Raw genomic sequence first — 22,160 nt, 5'->3', positions numbered from 1 at the left:
TTGTGAACTGTTAGGTTGGGCTGGTTTTATACAGATTGTAGTTGTGAAGGTTCGGTTGGGGTGTAAGAAGTACTCGTATTCTATCCTCTTAGCTCGTGTTTAGAGTTTACTTGCTGAGTACCGTGTGGTTTGGTACTCACCCCTTGCTTCTACAAAAAAATTTGTAGGTTACTAGCTTGGACCTTTGTGATACTTTTCATTCTCTTATTTTCCGAGGCTTCTTGGAGATTTGTGAGGTAGTTGTTTGTCATCTCAGTGGACTTTCTTACTCCTATTTATGATCTTAAACTATTCTAGAAACAAGGTCATTTGAGACTTGTATTTTTCTTTTGAATCAATTGTAATACTTTAGAGGCTTGTACACGTGACAACCAGATTTTGGGGGTATTTTTGAGTTGATTATAAAATTTCCGCATTTTATTATAATGGTTGAGTTTTAGGCTGACTTGTCTTGGTGGGATAAGACGAGTGTCTCACGTCCATTTTTGGGTCGTGACAATAATATCGAGAAAAAGATCAAATATATTCATGTACGATCAATAATAGTTAAAATATGTTCCTTATTATATTTTTTATTTAAATATTTTTTTAATAATATCTTTTTAAGAAAATAAATATACCTCTTCCTAGTGGCGGATCCAGAATTTTTGCTCAGAGGTTTCAAAGTATAAAGAAGAAGTTCAGGTGGTAATGCAAGTGTGCGGTGAGCGTAGTAGCCCCTCGGCATGCTCTTTGTACAAGAATCATAGATATTTCATTGGTTCATAAAAGTAAAGACTAAGCTAATCAAAGAAATCAAAGACAAAGATGCATTGATAAGAATTTTAGTGGATCGACTGTATTACATAAGTTAATTCCTAAAACAAATGAAAATTAAAATAATGAAAAAGGGAGCGAGACGGGGAAGAAAGATATTTACCTTATCATGCGAAATTTAACTCACTTTATCATACCGTATTAAACATTTCTTTTTACTTTTATCATGCTCCATCGAGCATTCTTAAAATTTCTTGTGTTTTTATACTGTTATTTGTAATGTTTACTTTATATTTCACTTTTAAAAATTTTAAATTAATATCCATTCAATCAAATATTACTATGAAAATCGTCAAGATTCTCTAAAAGTGTGTAAGAATAGAGTTACTGATATTATAATACATATTATTAATATAAATAAACAGCATCGTCAATTTTTTTAGTTCATATAGTTCAATTTACTAGGTTAGTCATAATTTGTAAAAAACAAAAAAAACAAATAGCGAATAAATCAAATATGTTTAGTTTACATCTCACTAAAAGAGAATTAAAAATATAAAACAAATTTCATGAATTCTATTAAATTAATATTTTTAAAAGGATGTTGACGATATTTAAGTTTCTTCATTCAATTACATCTAATTTACATTTATTTTTTTTAAATAAACTATATTTCTATCTCAATTTCAAGTTAAATATAATTCATCATTTTTTTTTAAAAGTTATTCAAACGTATATGAAAAAAGAGTTACGTTGAAACAAAATGAATAATAGATATAAAAAGAATAAATTATAAAAATAAAAAGAATGTGTCTAATAAATTTAAACAAAAATAAATAAAAAAGAAGAAATGGAATAAAAGAAAAAAATAATGAAAAAGAAGAAGAAGGTCTAAGCCCGAAAGTTCCATTTTCCAGAGCTAATATTAAAAAAGGGAAAAAATGTTGCCAATGGGGCTTGAATCCGTGACATAGGGGCATTACATGAACCACTTATCCATTGAGCCAAGTCTGTCCTTTGTTCTCAGGGGTTCATTTTAATATATATCACAATTTGACATTATATATACGATGTAATTTTTTGACGAGAGGATTAGGGTGAACCCCTAGGCTCCACCTAGGTCCGCCCCTGCTCTTCCATTATACTTTGCTACAAATTGCCCTTCATTGTTTTCAAATCATTTGTTTTTTGTTTTTTCATATTTTAATTCTAAATACCTTTATAGTTTCTTCTTTTTTTAATATCAATATAAAATATAACTGATATAGTAATATATTTATTTTTTCTATATCAAATCAGGAAAAAAAACTTATACTAATATATAGTATACCGAATCGGTAGTAGTGAAAGTATATTGTTGCAGTATACAATGATACATACCTGGTATATATTATATATTGACATATAATATCATAGAAGAATGAGTTTATTCTTTCATGAAATAGTATAACTCAGTCTTCTATGATATCTACATGGTATATATCATATACTAACCAGGTATTATAGAAGACTAGTTTTCCCCATAAAAAAATAAATTCAATCCCATATGATATATGATATATATTAACAAACGTTCATACATAATTAACTCACATAATATATCATATATTGACAAGATATTACGGAGGAATGATTTATTCTTATAAAAAAACTCAGTCATCTATAATATCTACTCGATATATATCATAATTGACATGGTACCATAGAAAATGATTCATTCCTTAAAAATAAAAATAGAAAACACTTTCACTCTTCTATAATAGGATAAAAAATAATGTATTATAAATGACCAATTCATTTCTTTTAAAAAACTACTCATACTAACATAATATATATTATATATTAACAAGGTGTCAAAGAGAATTGATTCAGTATAAACTTATTAATCCTTTATGATATTCATATAGTATATATCATATATGTTACGATCTAGATCGTCGTGATTAACACCCACACTAACACTCCGGTGGGAGAATTACTATTACAATCCAAACCAAGCAAATAATCTAAAAACTAAGGCATTTAAATCAACACTAAGGAAATAAATAGGGAGTTCCCATAAACTCCAACAAAAGTCTAACAAGAACTAAACAATGCGGAAAGAAATAACCTAGAACCTGAAAGTCAATGTACCAAAACATCTAATAATGAACCAAGTCTAAACAAGAAGGGATGCAACCCCAATCTAATGAACTAACTAAAACAAATGTCTAAGTCTGAAAGTGGTGGACATAGATGAAAGAGAATCCCATGGCAGCCCAAAAGAATTGGCTCACCCATAAATTCGAATGATGATCACTGATCTTCTAAGCGAGGTCGGTCAATAGCCGTTTGAAGATGCCTTGTACTCAACAAAATAAGAGCAAGTGCAGAATTAGTACACAATCACAGTGTACTGATTCTTATAAAAAAAAACTCAGTGTACTGGTTCTTATAAAAAAAAACTCAGTCATCTATAATATCTACTCGATATATATCATAATTGACATGGTACCATAGAAAATGATTCATTTATTAAAAATAAAAATAAAAAACACTTTTTCAATCTTCTATAATAGGATAATGTATTATAAATAACCAATTCATTTCTTTTAAAAAACTGCTCATACTAACATGGTATGTATTATATATTAACAAGGTGTCAAAGAGAATTGATTCAGTATAAACTCACAAATCCTTTACGATATTTATATAGTATATATCATGATAAAGTATCAAATATGACATGTTCAATCCATTCAAAGACAAAATACACAATAAATAAAGTTCAAACTTAATTTTTTTAAAATCTTTTTTTGCAAGTTAATATTTGTAAAAATAAGTAAATAATAATAATAATAAAATCATAATGTAGATTTAAAAATTTATATTTTTTTGTAAAAAAAGAGAAAATTTTCAATTTTATGAAATTTAAATTGGGAAAATTGTATGAAATAGCAAACTATTAGTTTAAATTAAATGTTATAGCCATAGTTTATTTTTATTTGTAATTCGCAGCAAACATCCCCTTTTTTTTGCCATCTGATTCAGTATACAATTAGCCATTTTATACATTTCGGTATAAAATATATAAAATGTGTTTGTGTTTGTATAAAGCGAGAGAACAGTGTATATACAAATACAAATACATATACATATATTTTCGTCTTATATACTTATAATTATACAAATACAGATCTTATTATACAAATTACAATGTATAGATGAATTTATACAAAATTGAACAATTGTATAAAATTGGATGTATCAAGCGAATTATACAAATCAAAAGCTCCATAGCAAACATAAAATTTGTTATAGAGCGCAATTATGCAAACTATATCTATAACACACAAATATAATTTTTATGTTTGCTATATGTGAAAGTTGCTCATTTAAATTTTAATAAATCTATTAATAATTTCAATATTTTTCTTAATTACTTAGTATGGTCTAATTATTTAATTTTTCCATAGGTACTATCGTGTTATCTAGTAATGGTGTGGCTTCCAAATGTTTAGTGGGGGAATAATCACTTGGTGCACGTACACATCTTTATCACCAAATATTTATGAGGTACCACAAAAGCAATTGAATTATTTGAGTACACAAATACTTGTTGTGGTGATATCAGAAATAATCATTTTAATTTTTAGGGATCATTTGTTTTAAATATAAGTTATGATAAGATTAATTATAGTGAGATAAGTTATGCTAAATTAGTTATGTTGAGATTAGTTTTATTGAGGATTTAGTTTGTTATATTCAAAATAATATACATTGTATAAATTTTTAGAATAAATTGTTTACTTACAAAAATACTTTATTTAACTTTTTTCTCCAAGCTTTAGGTATCTTAAAAATAAATTTTCATCTTATTTAGCTTAAATATTTTTGTGTGTGCACTCCATTATAGTACCGTATGTATTTAAAAATAAAAATTTCTTCTTATTTAGCTTTAAAATATAACTTTTATCTTAAGTTTGTTAAAAGTGATAAATGATTTATGAGAAATCAAAATATAAAATAAACATAACAATTAGTCAAATAAATTCATAAATAAAAAATATATTTATATAGTGTAATATTTTAATAGAAAAATATGAAGAATTATCATAAAAATAAGGAATAGTAAATATTGTAAATGTTATTATATAAGGTATTAAAATAATGTAATATACATGAATATAAAAATGTGATGTATAAAAAGGATTTAAAGAGATATCTTTGTCATTTTACTTATTTTATCTCTCTATAGATTGTACCAAAATTACTACACCACCTAAGAAAATAAGCAGCTTATTACTATACTAATTATTAATTTCAAAAGTTATCTCAAACTTATCAATCATACAATAAATTAAATGATGTTATAATTTAATCTTTAGACTATTTGATATTATCCTTCTCACCAAACTACCATTTAAAGTACATATAAAATCCGCATACACTTTATTATTTTCAAAGGCCATTTATAAGAATTTATTGAATAATTGTGTTGTTGTATTAATTAAAAATGGTTAGCTATTGAAAAAGACTGCAAGAAAAAAATCAATTTATCTAACATTACTTCAATTAAAATTGTCGGCTGCTTCTGTCAGAAGGTGGGTGACGGCAGTTAGTGTAATTTGGGTGATTATCTATATCATCTTAAAAGTATGAACTCTTCATTTAAATGTTAAATTACTATTATATTCCTAACTTAGATTTTGACTTTTTCGATGAGTTGTGACTTTTTTGATGAGTTATGAATTTTTTCGAAGAATTGTGATTTTTCGATGAGTTGTGTGACTTTTTCAAAGGGTTGTGACTTCTCAAAAGGTCATGACTTTTCCGATAAGACATACAAAAATACTTGTTCATACCACCCTTTGTAGTCATAAATAGAGGGGCTTCCTCTCATTTTATTTCAACCACAATTTTTTAATCTTCTACTCTTCTTCTTCTTCTTGCATTTTAAAAGATTTCATGAGATTTACTGTCATTAAGTTAGTTCAAATACTGTTGTAAGTGATTCCTTTGCTCTTAGTATATGCTGATTACTGTCGAGTTTGTGAGTGGAAAGAAAGATTTCTTTTTGGTGAAAACAGAAAATGTACATTTTCATCGGTGTATTACTTGTGTCATTAGTTGTATGACAGCCTTGTGCTGCCTTTTCTGCAATAATTTATCATATCAAAAATAAATCAGTTGCTAATAGTGGTCCATTTGTAACTTGCTAAGTGCATGGTTGTGGTGTTAACTCCCCTTTGATGATATGCTTCAATGTTCTACCAACAATAGAAGAATTAAGCAAAAAGATGAGAAATTTTATCATGGGGATTACAGAAAACGTATCTGTCCTTTTCCTTCACTCAATATTTCTCTGGTGTCTCTACGTTGCATTTTGTACCTTCACATTTTCTCTTCTTTTCTAATAGTTTGTGAAGGAACACACCGTCATTATTATTGTCAAAATGCGGTTGTATTTACCTCCCCTTTTCATAGTGATCTTTGATGTTTGAGTAAACTGCCTTGTTTTTTTTCCTCAGAGTTGTTGACTGATGAACTTCTCGATTGGCACTACTGAAAGGCCATCAATTTGCATAATATATACATTAGTATGTAATGTTCCAATATATAAAGTTAACATGATGTAGTCTAAATTCATTTTTATTTTTTTTTATAAATTTCTCATGTGAAGTAAATATATGCTTCTGAACATCTGTTTTCAAAATTATTAAACTTCTCAAGAGTTAGAGAACTGTCACAATTTGCTTTTTTGATGCTCAAGACAAAAGAATGACTTTATTTATCAATGTGATTTAGAATGTTAGGAAGTTTGCTTCAAAATAGTTATTACTATATAAACATTGTCTTTTTGTTTTACTTATTTACTATTCTTAATATTACAGTATTTCAGACGAAGAAAAGCTCATATATATATTTATTTTACCCTTATTTAGAAGAGGGAGTTGTGAAGGACAAACACAGCTCCAAAAAGTTGTTCCAAATGTAAGTTAAGTTATACTATGTTAGGGCCCACTTTATTCAACAAGTATTGTACTAACATTTAAGTTGTACTATGTTAGGGTCCACTTTATTTAACAAATATTGTACTACCATTGATAATACATAAGTATTAATTATAACCTGCCGTGTAATTTCTTTTTAAGTCCTCACGTGTCTTTATAACCTGCGGTGTAATTTCTTTTAACGCCCCACGTGTCTTTGTTTTATTATATATATATTTTACTTTACTTAACAAGGACAATGATGTAATTTTACCATTAAATTTAGGAGATTTCTACCGGATGAACAAGGGCACATGGGTGATTTTACTGTTACTTTTAGGGATCTGTACGTTTGCTGCAATTCACCTGTCATTGACTACTTTGGTTTCTCCTACTCTCTTCTAGGTCTTTCCATTTCTCCATTCTTTTTCTTACATGTCCATCAATTTTCACTCAGACCCAGAGAGGACGAGGAAGCATTCGGAGAGGAGCAATCTTTTACCGTAGGTTTGTTACGTTAATTCTCAATTTGGTATCTTAAGGAAAATTATTTTATTTTATACTGCAGAAACAACGAACCTAATAAATCAGTGTTTGGAATTTGAGCTAGCTTACTTTCAGGCATGCATTTCAATTGGGGGTACTTGTATCATTTTGCTGCTCTTTAACAGGTGAGACCAAAAATATTTGCCTAAACCCTAATTTTGCTCCTTCATCTTCCAATTTTCCTCCTTTTGTTCTTCACTTTTGGATTTCTTGTGGAGTTTCTCAATTTTCTGTTAAATAACTTTCTGGTGGACGCGAAAACTCTTTCGGTTATTTTTTCTATTGACCCCTAATTTTTGGTAGTGATCTGATTGGTGTATGCTTATATTTTCCCTCTATTTTTCATGAATGATTTTAGTAGCTTAGGTAAAAATAAATTGCAAAAGTATATTGAACTTTCGTACATCAATACACACTGACTAGCTCAACATTTTTGGCTTATGACACTTTAGATATGCTGTAATTACATACCAAGGTTTAAGAATTTATCAAATGAGTAGTTTTTATCATACATAATTGGCAGGTGATACTTTCTGTAGCAATCAATATGAAGAAATTTTGAATATTTAAACTTGAATGTATAGATTACCATTAGTAAGAGCTTACACATTAACAATTTTTAATCAATAATTGTGAACCTCTATTTTGCAAATTGTTATACGTTCTGAAAATAAAAAAGAAAAACTTGCAGGTACAAAGTCTTATTCTTGCACTCTTTTTCTCTAATTTCAGTTACTTCATCGTTATTGAGCTTACCAACTATTATTCTTGAACCAGTGTTGTCTGAGAGGTGATATAAAAAAAAAATCAGCAGCAAGTTCCAAAAGCTTTAAATATTGTTGCAGCCGTACTCAGAATGCATTTCATGATTGCCTTGTTAGAATAAGTAAAACAATTCCTTGATTTCAATTTATGTGTCTCACTTTCTTTTTAACTTTATTAAAAAAGAATGTCTTTTTCTATATTCATAACTCTTAAATCTTAACATTCTACGTGACATGTTTAAGACCACAAGGTTCAAATTGACATTTTGATGTACTGCACATATATTTAGTCAAAAGAAGATATTTACATGTGAAGGACCTTAATTTCATGAACAAAAAATTGAAAATTTTGCGAGAAGATACTTTCAAAATATAGTATTCCCATTTAATATTCTATCTTCAAGAAGGACTCTAATGCTCATTACTTTAGTGTTTCCACAATATTGTTAGTAAAATTCTATGAACCCTCAAAGAACTAAAATAAAATTCTAGTGGTATTTCAGTGGTTAAGATGTGAAGAAAAGATGGCAAAGAGGATTGGCCACAATAGTATCCAGTAGCCCTTTTATAAGATCAGTTCTCAGGTCTTGACACATTTAATTAATATTATTATTTTAATCAATTCCTTGGTAATGTTTTGAAGATGATGGATGATGCCATAAAAGTACTCCGCTGGTAATTGACCCTTTTTTGGTTGTTGATAAATTACTACTTTTGTCATTGTTATTAATTTATATCCATTTTTCATGGGCTCTTACCATTTGAAGTTAAAAAGGTTGATCATGTTTCCAAATGGAGGTAAAATTCTGAATTTCTCTAAAAATAGTACCTTTGATTTTATTTTTCATTTAGACTTCTTTATGTATCTAGATTTCAGCCTTTCTTCTTATTTTTCTTTCAATCAAGTCTGTCATTTAATAATTTTTAATGGGTGATACATATATTTGTTTCTTTGTCCGTCATGCTTCTTTGTTCATTCCTTACAGGAGATTAATTGTTTGTTCAAACACTTCTTATGAATTAATTTTATGTTTGATGTGCCTAAAGTAACTAAAGAAGTCCTTTTTCTTAACACAGGACTTCTATACCTTGCATCGCATTCACCAATTCAAGAGCTATATTATTTAGCACTACTAGACAATATTAGTAAGTACTATGTCGTTTAATTGAACCTAGAATTTCGATTGGATTGGTACTAATCTATGTAAGAGTCGTCATCTATTTGGTTTCTGCATGATTTTCGTCTTGTGTACCTTTTCGGCTCATATTTGGGATTTGAGTATATTTATTCGCCCAACTCTATTAGATCTTTCTATGAATTTCTTATAAGTCGATGTAACGTGCAATTCATCTTTCATTTAGCACTTTTTTCTATTGAGTTTTGAACTTTAAAAACTGATGATTGCCTCTACTATGCTATCTTGGGATTTGTTGGGAAGTAAAATTGAAAAAACTTCAATTGTTAGTTGTGGCGTGTTTATACTTTGATGTCAAGACAGAAAAGAATATATTCTTTCCACTATTGATTTGCAGGTTACTAAATACTAAGATATTTGTCTTCTTTATTAATTCAGATAAGTGTATACTTTGGTTATAATGACATAACATCTTGCTCTTCTGTTAATTTCTTTCACATACTTAATCTACCTAAAACAAACAGTAAATATATGTCTATGTCAAACAACAGTGTGCAAAGATAGTGGCATTTTTGAGATACTCTAGATGATCTTTACGTTTTTTTGTTGACAGTGAATTGACAGGGTTCCCTACCAATAGGTTAATAAGACTTTTCTTACTTGACTATCAACAACTCTGGACGAAAAAGAAAATGTCAATTACCTTGGAAACTTTGTGCAAGTAAAATGACCTCTTGACCGAACACATGTAAAACTATGAAAGTCAAATTAAGAAATCACGAAAATTGAGGTGTGAAAAAAGAAATAAATGTGAAGCTGAAGATGTAAACGGCAAAAAATAATCTTATTTAAGTGGTAAAAGCTAAGCATAAGTGAAAGTGGACATTTTTGTACTGTATACTATTTTTTAGGAGATTCTGGAATGAATGGTGCTAATACATCATTTAATTGTGCTAATACATGATGTTGATAAGACGGTAAAATTAATTTTGTTTCCAACCCCCACCCCCAACAAACAAAGAATAGTAACTTTTTTTCTGTCATTGTTATAGTTATTATTGCAGTTTTCTAAATATGGATGATGTTTTATGAGCAGAAGGAGGAGATGATGGGAAAGTTTAACAAAGCCCAAGTACCTATCCAGTGTGTTTCAAGAAATAAATGTGAAGCTGAAGATGTAAACGGCAAAAAATAATCTTCTTTAAGTGGTAAAAGCTAAGCATAAGTGAAAGTGGACATTTTTGTTACTGTATACTATTTTTTATGAGATTCTGGAATGAATGGTGCTAATACATTATTTAATTGTGCTAATACATGATGTTGATAAGACGGTAAAATTAATTTTGTTTCCAACCCCCCACCCCCCAACAAACAAAGAATAGAACTTCTCTTTTGTCATTGTTATAGTTATTATTGCAGTTTTCTAAATATGGATGATGTTTTATGAGCAGAAGGAGGAGATGATGGGAAAGTTTAACAAAGCCCAAGTAGCTAACCAGTGAGTTTTAGAGTTTTAATGTGATTACCTTACACTTTATTTTTTGTACTTAACATGACAATATATGTTACACCACAAAAGAAGTATGTTTTTGTTTGTGAGCTTCACCTTGTTTTTACAAACTTATGCTAAAAAAAAGAAGTAGAGAAGAAGTGTTGTTCAAAACTTATGATGTTTTACTTAGTTCTGTTCTTGATGGTCCTTCTATTTATCGGAGCATTCAACAGATCGTTGGATGATTCAATATCTAAGATTCAAAGTGAGCTGCCTTCAACTAAGGATCCTCTAATTCCATGGATAACTGAAGAGGTTCCTTCCTTGAGCACAGATTCTGGAGGACGTAGGACCCAGAAAGAAGACATTTATGGTTATTGGGGATAAACACGACCTTCAGTAGTAGAAAAAGGCGCGATTCTATTAGACAGACTTGGATGCCTCAAGGTGTTAATTATTAACATTATTGATGTATATACTTCTTCCGTTTTCATTTTCTTCCTCCTTTTGACAACATTCTGTGTGTTTGCATAGGTGCAAAGCTACATAGATTAGAGCAAGAAAAGGGGATTGTTGGGCGTTTCATGATAGGCTACAAGTATGATCTGCATTGTTCTATATCTTCTTCATGCCAAATATATAGATGCTCATTCATCAATGAGTTTCTGCTGGAGTCTCATATTGTTTCTTGCCAAAAGAGTGATAATATGCTTCATGTTCTTTGTTTTAAATATCCTCTGCTTCACTTATAAGTTGAATGTATGATTAGCTTTTCAAGAGATATACGAAGGAAATTATCATTTAGAAGCTTTGTTAAGAGTTAGTAATTCACTACTAAAGATGGACTGGAAAGATTTAAGACAAGGTATAGAGAACTGCAAGTGAGTGATTACAAAATCATTCATCTGTAATCTACCAGTCCGGCACCTTTTTCCTTTCCTATCTGGTAATGTGCAGCATGCAACTCTTGAACGAAGCTGTAAGAAGTTCATTTTGCTGCTTAAAGGAACTTGCAAGAACTTTGAATCTTCTATAAAACAATATTTGCCTTCATAAACGAATGTGTGTTTTTATCCCACTCTTTCTGGATTTCTAAGAACTAAATACTAAAGGTATATAGAGTTGGTATTCTAACTAAATCGGAAAGAGCAGCAACTCGACCTGACTTTTTGTAGTGGAAATGCCATTTGTCGCATAAGTTATGATGATCCATGTTAATTTTCCTATTGTAGCTTCAAAATGATCAAATGAAAAGGATATTAGCTTTTCTTAAGGTTGTAGTTTTGAATCAATAACATTCAATGCTTCAATTTACTTCTGTCTTTAGAATGTCAAGACGAGTGAATATATTGTCATGAGCAGTACCTCTCAGTTGCTTAGTTGTTACTTGTGAACATCATTCCAACAATCAATTTAGTTAGACGTGAATTACTATGTTATTGCATTTGTGCTGATATTGCAAATGTGAAAGGCAAAGTAATAACATCCCTTATGAGTTCCATGTTTGATGTTTTCTATACTTTTCAATCTTGGGTAGATATATCACGGGCCCAGGAGTATGGTTTTAACTTGATGCTCAACATGATAAGAACAAGTGCAGGATAAGTGTTTTCTTTTGTCTTTTTTTTTTTGTTTCTTTTAATTGAAATTTTAAATAGCAGCATGAAAGTTTACTTTGTATCAGAATAGGAAAGGTTTTTTCTACAGCTAATTGGTGCATTTGGATATAAATGTGGGAGATTGATTCACTTGTGGAAACTGTATCTTCCACGATACTAAGTCATAGATAAGCCATGAGAGATTCAGACACAGTATGTTGCACATTTTCTCACCTGTTCTAGAGGCAGTTTACAACTTCCTAATTTTCGAGGTATCTCTAAATTGAGTGATAATTACATTTATGTTTGAGGGATAAGCTCAGTCACCAAAAGTTTCCATCTCTTCTTTCGGTGCACTTTATTGTATTCAGATCATGTTATTGAATTTAATCCTGAAGAAGTTTGTACTAAGTTCAAAAATAGAAGTTCAAGTTATAACATCACTTTAGGTTCAGAACAAAAAGAGGATTAGAGCCATCTAAACTGATGAAAGTTGTTGGATTACCCAACAAACTGGATTGCATTAGTTATTTTATGTACTCTTGATAAATAATAATCATTTTTTATGTACTAAGATGTTTTTGCACTTTCTCTTTTTCTGCCAATTTTTACAGAGCAAGAAGGGCATAATCGTTAAACTTGTTTGAGAGCTTATTACAAAACCAGCTAAAGGATAAGTTGAAATATTATGTATTAGTAGATTTAAAGTTGCTCACCCTCCTCTCAATGAAAAAGAGAAAGTCAGACTTGAGAAGGACATGCTGATTTTAGAATCATACATCTATTTGAAGTAAGAAAATACTACCATATCTCTATTGATAATATGTATTGTTGCTATGAGATCTTTCTTTTTTGGCATGTCAATCAAGTAAACTTATATGAGTATAAGAATGGTAAAAATAAAGCATTAGAAAGGAAGGATTGTTTTTAATGAATAAGAGAAGTGAAATGCACATGAATAGTAGCCATTGGATTGCCTTGGGTGAAGGTCCTTTTAAGACTAATTGCTCAAATAAGTTTGCAACAAATTAAAACGAGGTTTCCTAAAACATTCTTTTGTTGAAAACATCTTCTCTTACAAGTGAAGTAGTCAATTTTTTTTAACTCTCTCTGAGATGGAGAAAGAAGAAGTAAGTCCAAAAAATTTCATCCATACTCCTTTTATCTTTGTTTTATATGTAAAAAAATGTATGGTTTATTGAGCTTCATATAGTGACATGACAATTTTAGAAATGTACATACTTATACTACCAATATTGCTTTTTTAATTATTTTTTTTCTATTGTACTCCACAATTTTGTGAGTGTTTCACTACCTAATAACTATTGTGCAGAGTAATAGTTGATTCTTTTTCTTTAGTGTATTTTTGGTTGGAAACATTAAGTTTCATATTGTTCACAACTTGCAGTAATAGAAGCAATTACAGTTCTCAAGGGAATGGTGAAAAGATGTGCGCGGAAGAACTCGTGTTTGTCCATTATGATTCATTGTGGGTGAAGGTTTTTGCAGTGCTACAAAGAATTTAGAATGTTTGATTGATGAAACTTTCATATTTCATTTTCAATATCATGTTATTGAGGAACAATTGTACAGTAACTGTTTGGGCTTAGCTAGAAAAACAATTTAATTATAGGAAAAATTACATAAGTGAAGGTCTTTTATTTAATAATTACCACTTTTAAGTAGACTTTTAATTTATTACCATTTTGTCAACTTTAGCAATACTTACTTAAACCAATTTTGTTCCTTTAAAATTTAGCAAAAAGTGTTGTCATTCGCAACTTTTAGCAATACTGTAATTTAGCCAAATTGTTATATATATAATGTTGACAAATATTGTAAATATTTTTTTAAAAGTGTACACATAAGTGATTTTACTGGTGTTGGGCACGGGCCTTGCCAATCTAGTGTATATATATGGGTAGGTATTTGTATTTCAATTAAAGTTTTATATATGTCACAAATGTATTATCAAGTTAACAAGATCTTCTAACTTCAAAATATATTATTTTAAATTAGTTCTAAAAAATAAAATGTAGTTGTTCTCTTCACATGTTCATATGACATTTGAACAGTTTAACGTGAAATACACGTGCAAACACATCTGGTTAGATAACAAAAAAAATACACAACAAATATCGTCTATAAGGTAATATTATTGAGATACGCCCAATTACATGATTGAACCTCAGCAAATTGAAATAAATATATGCATTTAGCTAATAAAAATTTTCATTGACCATCTTCATAGGTTCACGTGAATAAGAGATATATATAGTGATCCACATTGAACATTCACAAAAAAAATTGCAATATTATTTTGTGCAAAACTTATTATTCAAATCTTCCCTAAAATAAGCAATACTATTTACTATAACATATATTTTTTGAATTGGTAATCACGTGCAACACACGTGTCGAAAAACTAATTTTATTTTTAAAAAATAAATATAACATGTCTCTCAATTTGCGATTTAGAGTTAATATATCCGATTGATATTAAAATTACTTAAATAAATAATTATTGTTACTGAAATGATTTAGATATACTTTCTTGTCTAATGGAAATAAAAAAATTAATCGTAACTTTTTTCTTAAAAAAGTCAACATGATCTTTTTAGCAAATTCAAAGATATATCTGATCATTCTTACATCTATGGTTTGAATTTTTTTATTTTTTTTTAATTTAACGATTAATTTAAATTTAAATATCCTTCTAATATATATATTTGTTAATCATTATTTGCGCTATTTATTAAAAAAAAAAATATCTCAAAACTATTTTTATCACTTTGTTTTTATCTATATTTAGAACTCGATAGTCTTTGTGTTGTTACCTTGCAACTTGCTATACTTTGTTCACTGTATTTTTCTTTTTTATTTTCGAAAATAGTTTCTTTTTACATTAACAAAATAATGATAAAATCTATCTACATCCACTTTCACCATATCTCACTTATAGAATTCACTAAATATATCATTACTAATATAATACTCAAAACTCGAACTCGAAGGCTAAGACATGATCATGAAAGTCTAGAATAGGAGTAATGAGAATGTGTTTTGACTGTTAGGTAGCTAACTCCCGCCACTGTACTATTACTACTTATTAATATATACTCCACAAAGGACCACTTATTCTTTTTCTTCAAAAAAAAAAAAAAAATCAGCTCAGATTTGGGATCTGAAAATTTGACCAGAAAAAGAAAAGAAGCCATAAATACATAACAGATCTTTCTTTTTTTCTCTATTTATAGAAGCTAGAGGTTTTATTAATTCCTTTTTTTTTTTTGGTAAAGATTTGATTTTTTTTTCTTTTTCTATGGATAATAATAGCAGCTGGTGGAGGAATTATGAAGGGATATTAAAGACTTTTTACCCTGTGTTTTTGGGTCAAGTTGTTTCTTTTGTTATGGCACTTATGAGCTTCAACTTCTTCTCTAGTGGCAAATCTTGGTAAGTTTGATTTTCTTGATTATTACTTTTGGGGGTTGAAGTTGGTGGTGGGGTGGGGGGTGGGGGGTAGGGATACTTTTTTTTTGTTGTTGAATTATTATGATTTATTTAGTTAGGCTAAATGGGGTTTTGTTTATTAATGAATCTTGATAATCCATTGCTTTAATTTGTTTGATTAGTTTTGACTTGATATGGACTTTAAGAAATGAACGAAAGATTGTATCTTGTTAACTTAAATTAAACTAAAGTTACATAGAATATACCTAAATGTTATTTAATTTTGTGATTTAAAATATGACACGTGGAAAGTTGAGATTAAGAAGATGTAAAAATTGTGAAGATGTATCTTTTTTTTTTTAAATGGACTAAAAAGAAAGTATGACAAACAAATTGAAACGGAGGGAGAAACTGAGAGGCATTTTGTTGATTATTTGTGTTTTATTTTGTTTTGCATTTGTAGGTGCAAATACTCCACTTTCCCTGTCATTCTTCTCTTACACAGCTTTAGCTTTGGTGTATGGAGGAATCATGATTTACAGGAGGCAGAAATTACAGGTATTTTGTTACTTCCTCTATATTAATTTGTTTGTCTGGTATTAATTCGGTTCTTAATTTAAGAAAGTAAGAAATACTTTTGAATGTCTTAAACTAAAGATAACAGAATGTACCAAAATCTCTTTTAATAAGTGGTCTTAAACATGTCCCGTGGAAATTTAGAATTAAAGAAATGCTAAGAAAAAGGAGAAGATAAAGGCTTTCTTTTCAAAACTGACTAAAAAGAAAAGTAAGACAAACAAGTTGAAACTGAGAGAGTATTATTCAAGAGTCTATTTTGATATTGCTTAATTAACAAACATAACTAACAATAACTATACGCCCTCAATCAAAGGCGGGACTAAAATTTTTAGTTTATGAGTTCTGGACTATAGTTATTTTTGCTTAGTGCGTTTTTGTTAGATTATTTGTACATTTAACACAAATATAAGGTTCGAACAAAAGTTACTGGATTCTGCTGAACTCGTAGCCACCATTGTGGCTCCACTCCTTCCCTCAATCCCAGACAAGCTGGTTTTGATATATATATTTGGATCAGTTCATTCCACTACACAATAATACTGACATTGATGAAACAAATTTGTAAACAACTCATTAAAATTTGTTCATTGTTATGCTATAGTAGTGAAAATAATTCATGAGTTTCATTTTATTTTAAGTGAAGTTTGTTTTTAGTTTTACGTAATGGTTACCGATTGAATATTGTCTTGAGTTTGCAGGTTCCTGTTGGGTTCTGAAGGGTGATTAGGGCGTCATGCGGAAGCTTACAATTTGCAAATCATATAGTTGATAAATCAGATAACAAAAACTTATACTAAAAGTTAAATATTATTATATCAAAACTAATATAAAGAAAAACATTGAAACTTTAGAGAGAATAAATCTCTCCATAAACAAAAGTCTTAAACGACTACATTGTGAATGTTATTGTTTTTTATGTTAGAAGAAACAAACCTATATTTATAGAGTCCTAAAATCTTTCCTACTAGAAAAGGAGTCCTAAAAGGAGAGAATAAACCAAATATAAAATAATATTATATTTTCCTTTCAAGAAAAGTAAAAACATTTATGGTAATGTTTTGTTTTTTCTTTAAGAAAAAATAAATCTTAAATTATGGTAAGAAAATCAGGGCAAAACCCTAACAGTTCCTTGGTATTGGTATGCACTTCTAGGCTTAGCTGATGTCCAGGGAAATTTTCTTGGTAAATGGACATTCTCCGCTAAATAGACATTCTCGACTTGTTCCATATTAACTCTTGAACCATTACTGTGCTCGCAACATTGACGTGAAGTGCCATCTATTCCAACCCATTTTTGTATATTCCTCCGTTTTAATTTGTTTGTTTGGTTTTGACTTGATACGGAGACGGAGTTTAAGAAAGTAAAGAAGACTTTTGAATCTTATGGTCTTAAAACTAAAGATACATTCTTCCCTTTAATCTTGTGGTGTTAAACAAGTCACGTGGAAAAATGGAATTAAAGAGTAGTAAAAAAAGAAAAGAGACATTCTTTTTTAAACGGACTAAATAGGAAAGCAAGACAAACAGATTGAAACGGAGGGAATCATACTCTGCTCAAGTGGTTGTTCTTCTTTCATAGCTCAATTAGTCCTCTGTATTGTGGTTGAATATATGTGGTAGAAAGGTTTCCCATAGTAATTTCATGTCATTATATGATTTTTAGAACTTTAATGTAGTCACAATCATCCAGGATACGAAATTTTAACTTTCGTTGAATGTATTGCAGTAAATAAAGCATATCAGTACTCATCAATCACCAGTGTGACCATACTGGATTGCTGGACTATAGCATGGGTGATAGTTTTGATGTGGCTCTTTGGAAATTTCAGTTTCTGTTCTTATTTTAATGTGAAAACATTTTAAATCTCTTTGGGAATACTTAGTTCCCATATACTTTTGAAGAAATGAACTTCAACTTTACTTTTTACTAAACTCAAAACTTAAGTCTTAAAACAAGGTTAAAACGCTTGCAAAAAACTTTTGGAAAACTTTATGAATTTGTCTTAACTTGACTCTTGACTTCTCTTGACTTTTGATTTTAACTGCTTTTGATTTGACTCTTAACTGGTCCTTGAATTGAATTATGGATTCAAGGATTGTAATTTGTGATTGGAAAGACCTCATGATGTTTAAGAATGATTTTAGATAGCTAAACATAGAGAAAAGACCAAAAATCAATATTTGAGGGTGGGTCCGCGACGCGGAGAAGCTTTTAAAATTTAGATTCGAAAATGAATTTGAGGTAGAAGACTCCGTGACGCGAAATGAAAATTCCCAATTCTGGGAACCAGCTCCACGACGCGCCACCACCTCCCAATTTCGTTTGACAAAATTTCTTCTTCGTTTTTCAGCTCTAAACCCTCTAAACTCTGTGGATTCTTTTACCCAACACTTAGAATCGATTAAATGTTCAAAGTACATCAGATTCTACTCAAAATCGAACCTAAAATCACAGATTAGGATCAAACAACTCCTCAACGAATTCAACGAAACAAGAATCTAATGAAACCTCAACAAACCCATTCAAGAACTCAATTTCTAAGCTTCCAAGAACTTAAATTTGCTGAAATAAATCATGGTTGGCGCGTGGGCGAATTAACTCAACGCTATGTTATCTCACATACATTGTAGGGATCACCCCCGATGAAATCCACAAGCTAATCTCGACGAATCTTGAACGCTCCTCTTTTCTCCTCTTCTTTTCTCTTCTCTCAAAACCCTAACTCTTTTTCCAAAAGCGTAAACTGACTAAGTTCAGTTTAGACCCCTAAGTAATTACCAAAAACGAATTAAAATAAAAGGGTAAGGAAAAGACCAAACTACCCTTCAAAAATCTGGATTTGGACTTTCCTTCATCCAACATTCCAACTTCCAAAGGGTATAACTTACTCATACAAACTCGAAATCGCACAAACTCGGTGGCGTTGGAAAGATCATTCCAAGGGCTTTCCAACCATATCTGGAATCACACCTAACTCATTCTGAGCTAGGAATTATGGCCGTTTGAAGTTGACCAAAAACTCACTTTAACACCTTTACCAAATTTCCAGATTTTAAACTTCCTTCTAGTTCTTTCTAGTTGCGAGATGTTACATAGACACGATATTTTTCCGAAGTTAACGGGTACACGTGTACCCCCACTTATAAAGGTAGGTATCCGCCTCTGAGCACCCCTCACATGTGGCTTGATTCTTTTTTAACACGGAGAGACTTCAACCTATACTACGTTTGTCTTCTCTAATACCATGTTGAAGAGGGTAACTCTTTCGAAAAGGTCTAAAGGTTAGGAGCGGACACAATGAATTAGTCGTAACCCTAAGCTAAAATCATGATAAGGAGTGAACACTTGTTTTTTTAGCCTACTTGGAGTATATAATTGTTAATTAGCACAAATTTATAGGTGATGAAATCAAGTTTATGCAATTAATTAATAATGTTAACAAAAATTATAGTAGAAGATTCGTAACAACCTGTAACAGCCCACTATTCTTCTGTTTAATAATAAGTGTTATCTTAGTTCATTTTACGTTCATTATTGTATACAAGACTAAAGATTGACCTTAAAATTTTAATTTCAAACCCTAGAACGAAATAGCACTATACTCTCAGAAAATTAAAATCTAAACTAATCCTACAGAATAAAATAGGAATTAGTGTCAAACAATCTCTTTTTATTAAACAACAAACAAGTACACCCAATAATATTACAATCATAAATGAAATATAATCTTGAATAATTAAATGTTTCACACAAATTACAAACAAATACTCTTAATTAATTGTTCCAATATTAAGAATTAATTTACCCTTTTCCCTTCTAGTACATATTTTTGTACACCAGGAATATGGGTATTTTCAATATAATTTTTCCAATTAATTTTTGTCACATCAATTTCAAAGCTTCTTTTTTCTTCTTCAGACATGTCTCCCATTAGCTTTCGTACATTGCCATTGTCAAACCTAGCAAAAGAAAAGAAAAGAAAAATTATTTATGAAATAATCAGATCTTAATACGAATACTGAACATCGAGTAAAAGTTAAAAAGATAATTTTTTTAGCAATTACACATCCATTTCTCATGATATTTTAGTAATGACATATTCTTTCTGTCTTAATTCATTTATGTCACTATAAAACATTTCATTTAGGAAATATCAGAGTCATGTATTGATCGTCTCGTAAATATTATAAATTCAAAAATGATAAACTAAATATCACACGTACCAGCCTTTGTAGAACAAGTAGGGTTCATAAAGTTTGCTGAAATTCTTCAAATATTCCACCTTCTTTTTAATTAAACGTATTTGGATCTTTGTAAGCTTTTTTCCATCTTGTACTTCATGCTGCTTGGATAATACCTCCCAAATATAATTTTCAAAATCTGATATTTTGTCAAAAAATCTCATTTTTCTAACCTCATATTTATCTCCTTTTGAATTAACAAAAGGAAATAATTGGAAACAATCATAGGAATAGTCAAAAATTTGAGAAAATGTGACAGGATTTATAGATGATGATGCCACATGATAAACATTTAGTTGTGGATTTTGCAAATTTCCATGTTTTGCCATAGCAGCCATTGTTGTATTTACAACCATATCAACAGGAACCTATATCAAGTGAATACAAGTCAGAAATATGTGTACGTATATCAAAGATTATTAATTGAGATAGTCACACATTTGAACATTGTATAGCAGTAGGTAATACTGGTCCCTGAGTGCGATCTCACGCGCTCCCAATTATTTCCATGTGTTTGGCTTGTAAGAAGGAATTAGGTCGGGACATGAGAACATGTTGAAGATATAATCATTAAATAAAATGGGCTCTCTCTAATATCTTAAATTTTTAAATGAAAGGATCACTCATTTCAACATTGTATCAAAGTATGTAGTATTGGTCTAAGGTTCGAGTTGAACAATCACCTATCATGTATTTGGGCCATAAAAAGGAATCAGGTAATTGAATTGTAAGGGAGCATATGAATTAATAATTAAATAAATAAAACTTTATTTTCTTTAATATCTTAAATATTAAAGTAAAATGGTCACATACTTTAACAATAACGGACGCAATTATAAATATTAAATCTATTGAAAAAGTATACTTACCAAATCAACAAGACAATCAGGATCAGCAAGAAGGGCAGGGAGGTCACCCTTTCGATAGAAAAAGACTAATGGATCGATTATCCTAATTACGACAAAAAGACAATTTGAAAAATCAAAAACATAAATATTTTTGCTAATTTTTTTATAAATAAGCAGAATTCATCGATAATTTTTTTAATTTGTCAATAAATTTAATTTAGATATTCGAATTACTATATCTTTTGATGGTGCACATGATCGAGTGTTTCTATTTGACACTTAAAATATGTCAACTCCTATCTCTTTATCATACGCAACAGCCTCAATAACTTGTAAAATCTCAAGTATGTTCCAATTAAAGGAGATGATATATTTTATGTAATTAACTTATCTACATACGTATTAGCGCTTGTGAACACATACAAATTTTTTTCTTTAACTGTCAGAAGTGTCTAAGATAAATATTTTATCATGTATTCAACTGTTCAATCAAAACATACTATAGTTCGAATATCTAAACAAAACTTAACAAATTTAAGAGATCGTCGATGTATCGGGAAGAAGAAAAAAAAAATACCTGAATCCTTGTATCCATCCAGGAAAAGGTTCTTTATAGCTACTTGTTATTCCAGAGGGTCGAATAATAAGTATTGGAATTTCATCTCTCATATTATTTATCATCATTTCACCAATTGCCTTTGTAAATGAATATGTATCTTGCCATCCATATAACTTTGCTCTATTTAATCAACAAATATTAATTAATTTTAATAA

General features: G+C 29.6%; 1 protein-coding gene and 2 long non-coding RNA genes across 5 annotated transcripts in view; 2 read left to right on the top strand and 1 right to left on the bottom strand.

Moving 5' to 3' along the window:
• LOC102591404 (fatty acyl-CoA reductase 2-like) overlaps positions 1 to 22,160 on the bottom strand; it is a 41,430-nt gene that overhangs the window by 19,199 nt on the left and 71 nt on the right. Inside the window, exon 2 of the mRNA XM_015306048.1 lies at positions 21,964 to 22,125. Within this exon, the coding sequence (XP_015161534.1) occupies positions 21,964 to 22,125 (162 nt within the window). The remainder of the gene's footprint in view (positions 1 to 21,963; positions 22,126 to 22,160) is intronic.
• On the top strand, positions 7,086 to 13,891 carry LOC102580130 (uncharacterized). 3 transcript variants are annotated; one of them, XR_001472682.1, is made up of 5 exons: positions 7,086 to 7,235; positions 7,339 to 7,399; positions 8,007 to 9,184; positions 12,879 to 13,054; positions 13,673 to 13,891. It is a non-coding gene; the product is annotated as an uncharacterized lncRNA (long non-coding RNA). The 3 variants fall into 3 exon arrangements; XR_366821.2 differs by lacking the exons at positions 7,086 to 7,235; positions 7,339 to 7,399 and having other exon boundaries at positions 7,740 to 9,184; XR_001472681.1 differs by lacking the exons at positions 7,086 to 7,235; positions 7,339 to 7,399; positions 8,007 to 9,184 and adding an exon at positions 11,961 to 12,536.
• On the top strand, positions 11,027 to 11,505 carry LOC107059476 (uncharacterized). The gene is made up of 2 exons (XR_001472683.1): positions 11,027 to 11,113; positions 11,201 to 11,505. It is a non-coding gene; the product is annotated as an uncharacterized lncRNA (long non-coding RNA).

This window comes from Solanum tuberosum, unplaced genomic scaffold (assembly GCF_000226075.1).
Source record: "Solanum tuberosum cultivar DM 1-3 516 R44 unplaced genomic scaffold, SolTub_3.0 scf00021, whole genome shotgun sequence".
Classification (NCBI taxonomy): Eukaryota; Viridiplantae; Streptophyta; class Magnoliopsida; order Solanales; family Solanaceae; genus Solanum; species Solanum tuberosum.
This window is presented reverse-complemented; position numbering and strand designations above follow the sequence as displayed.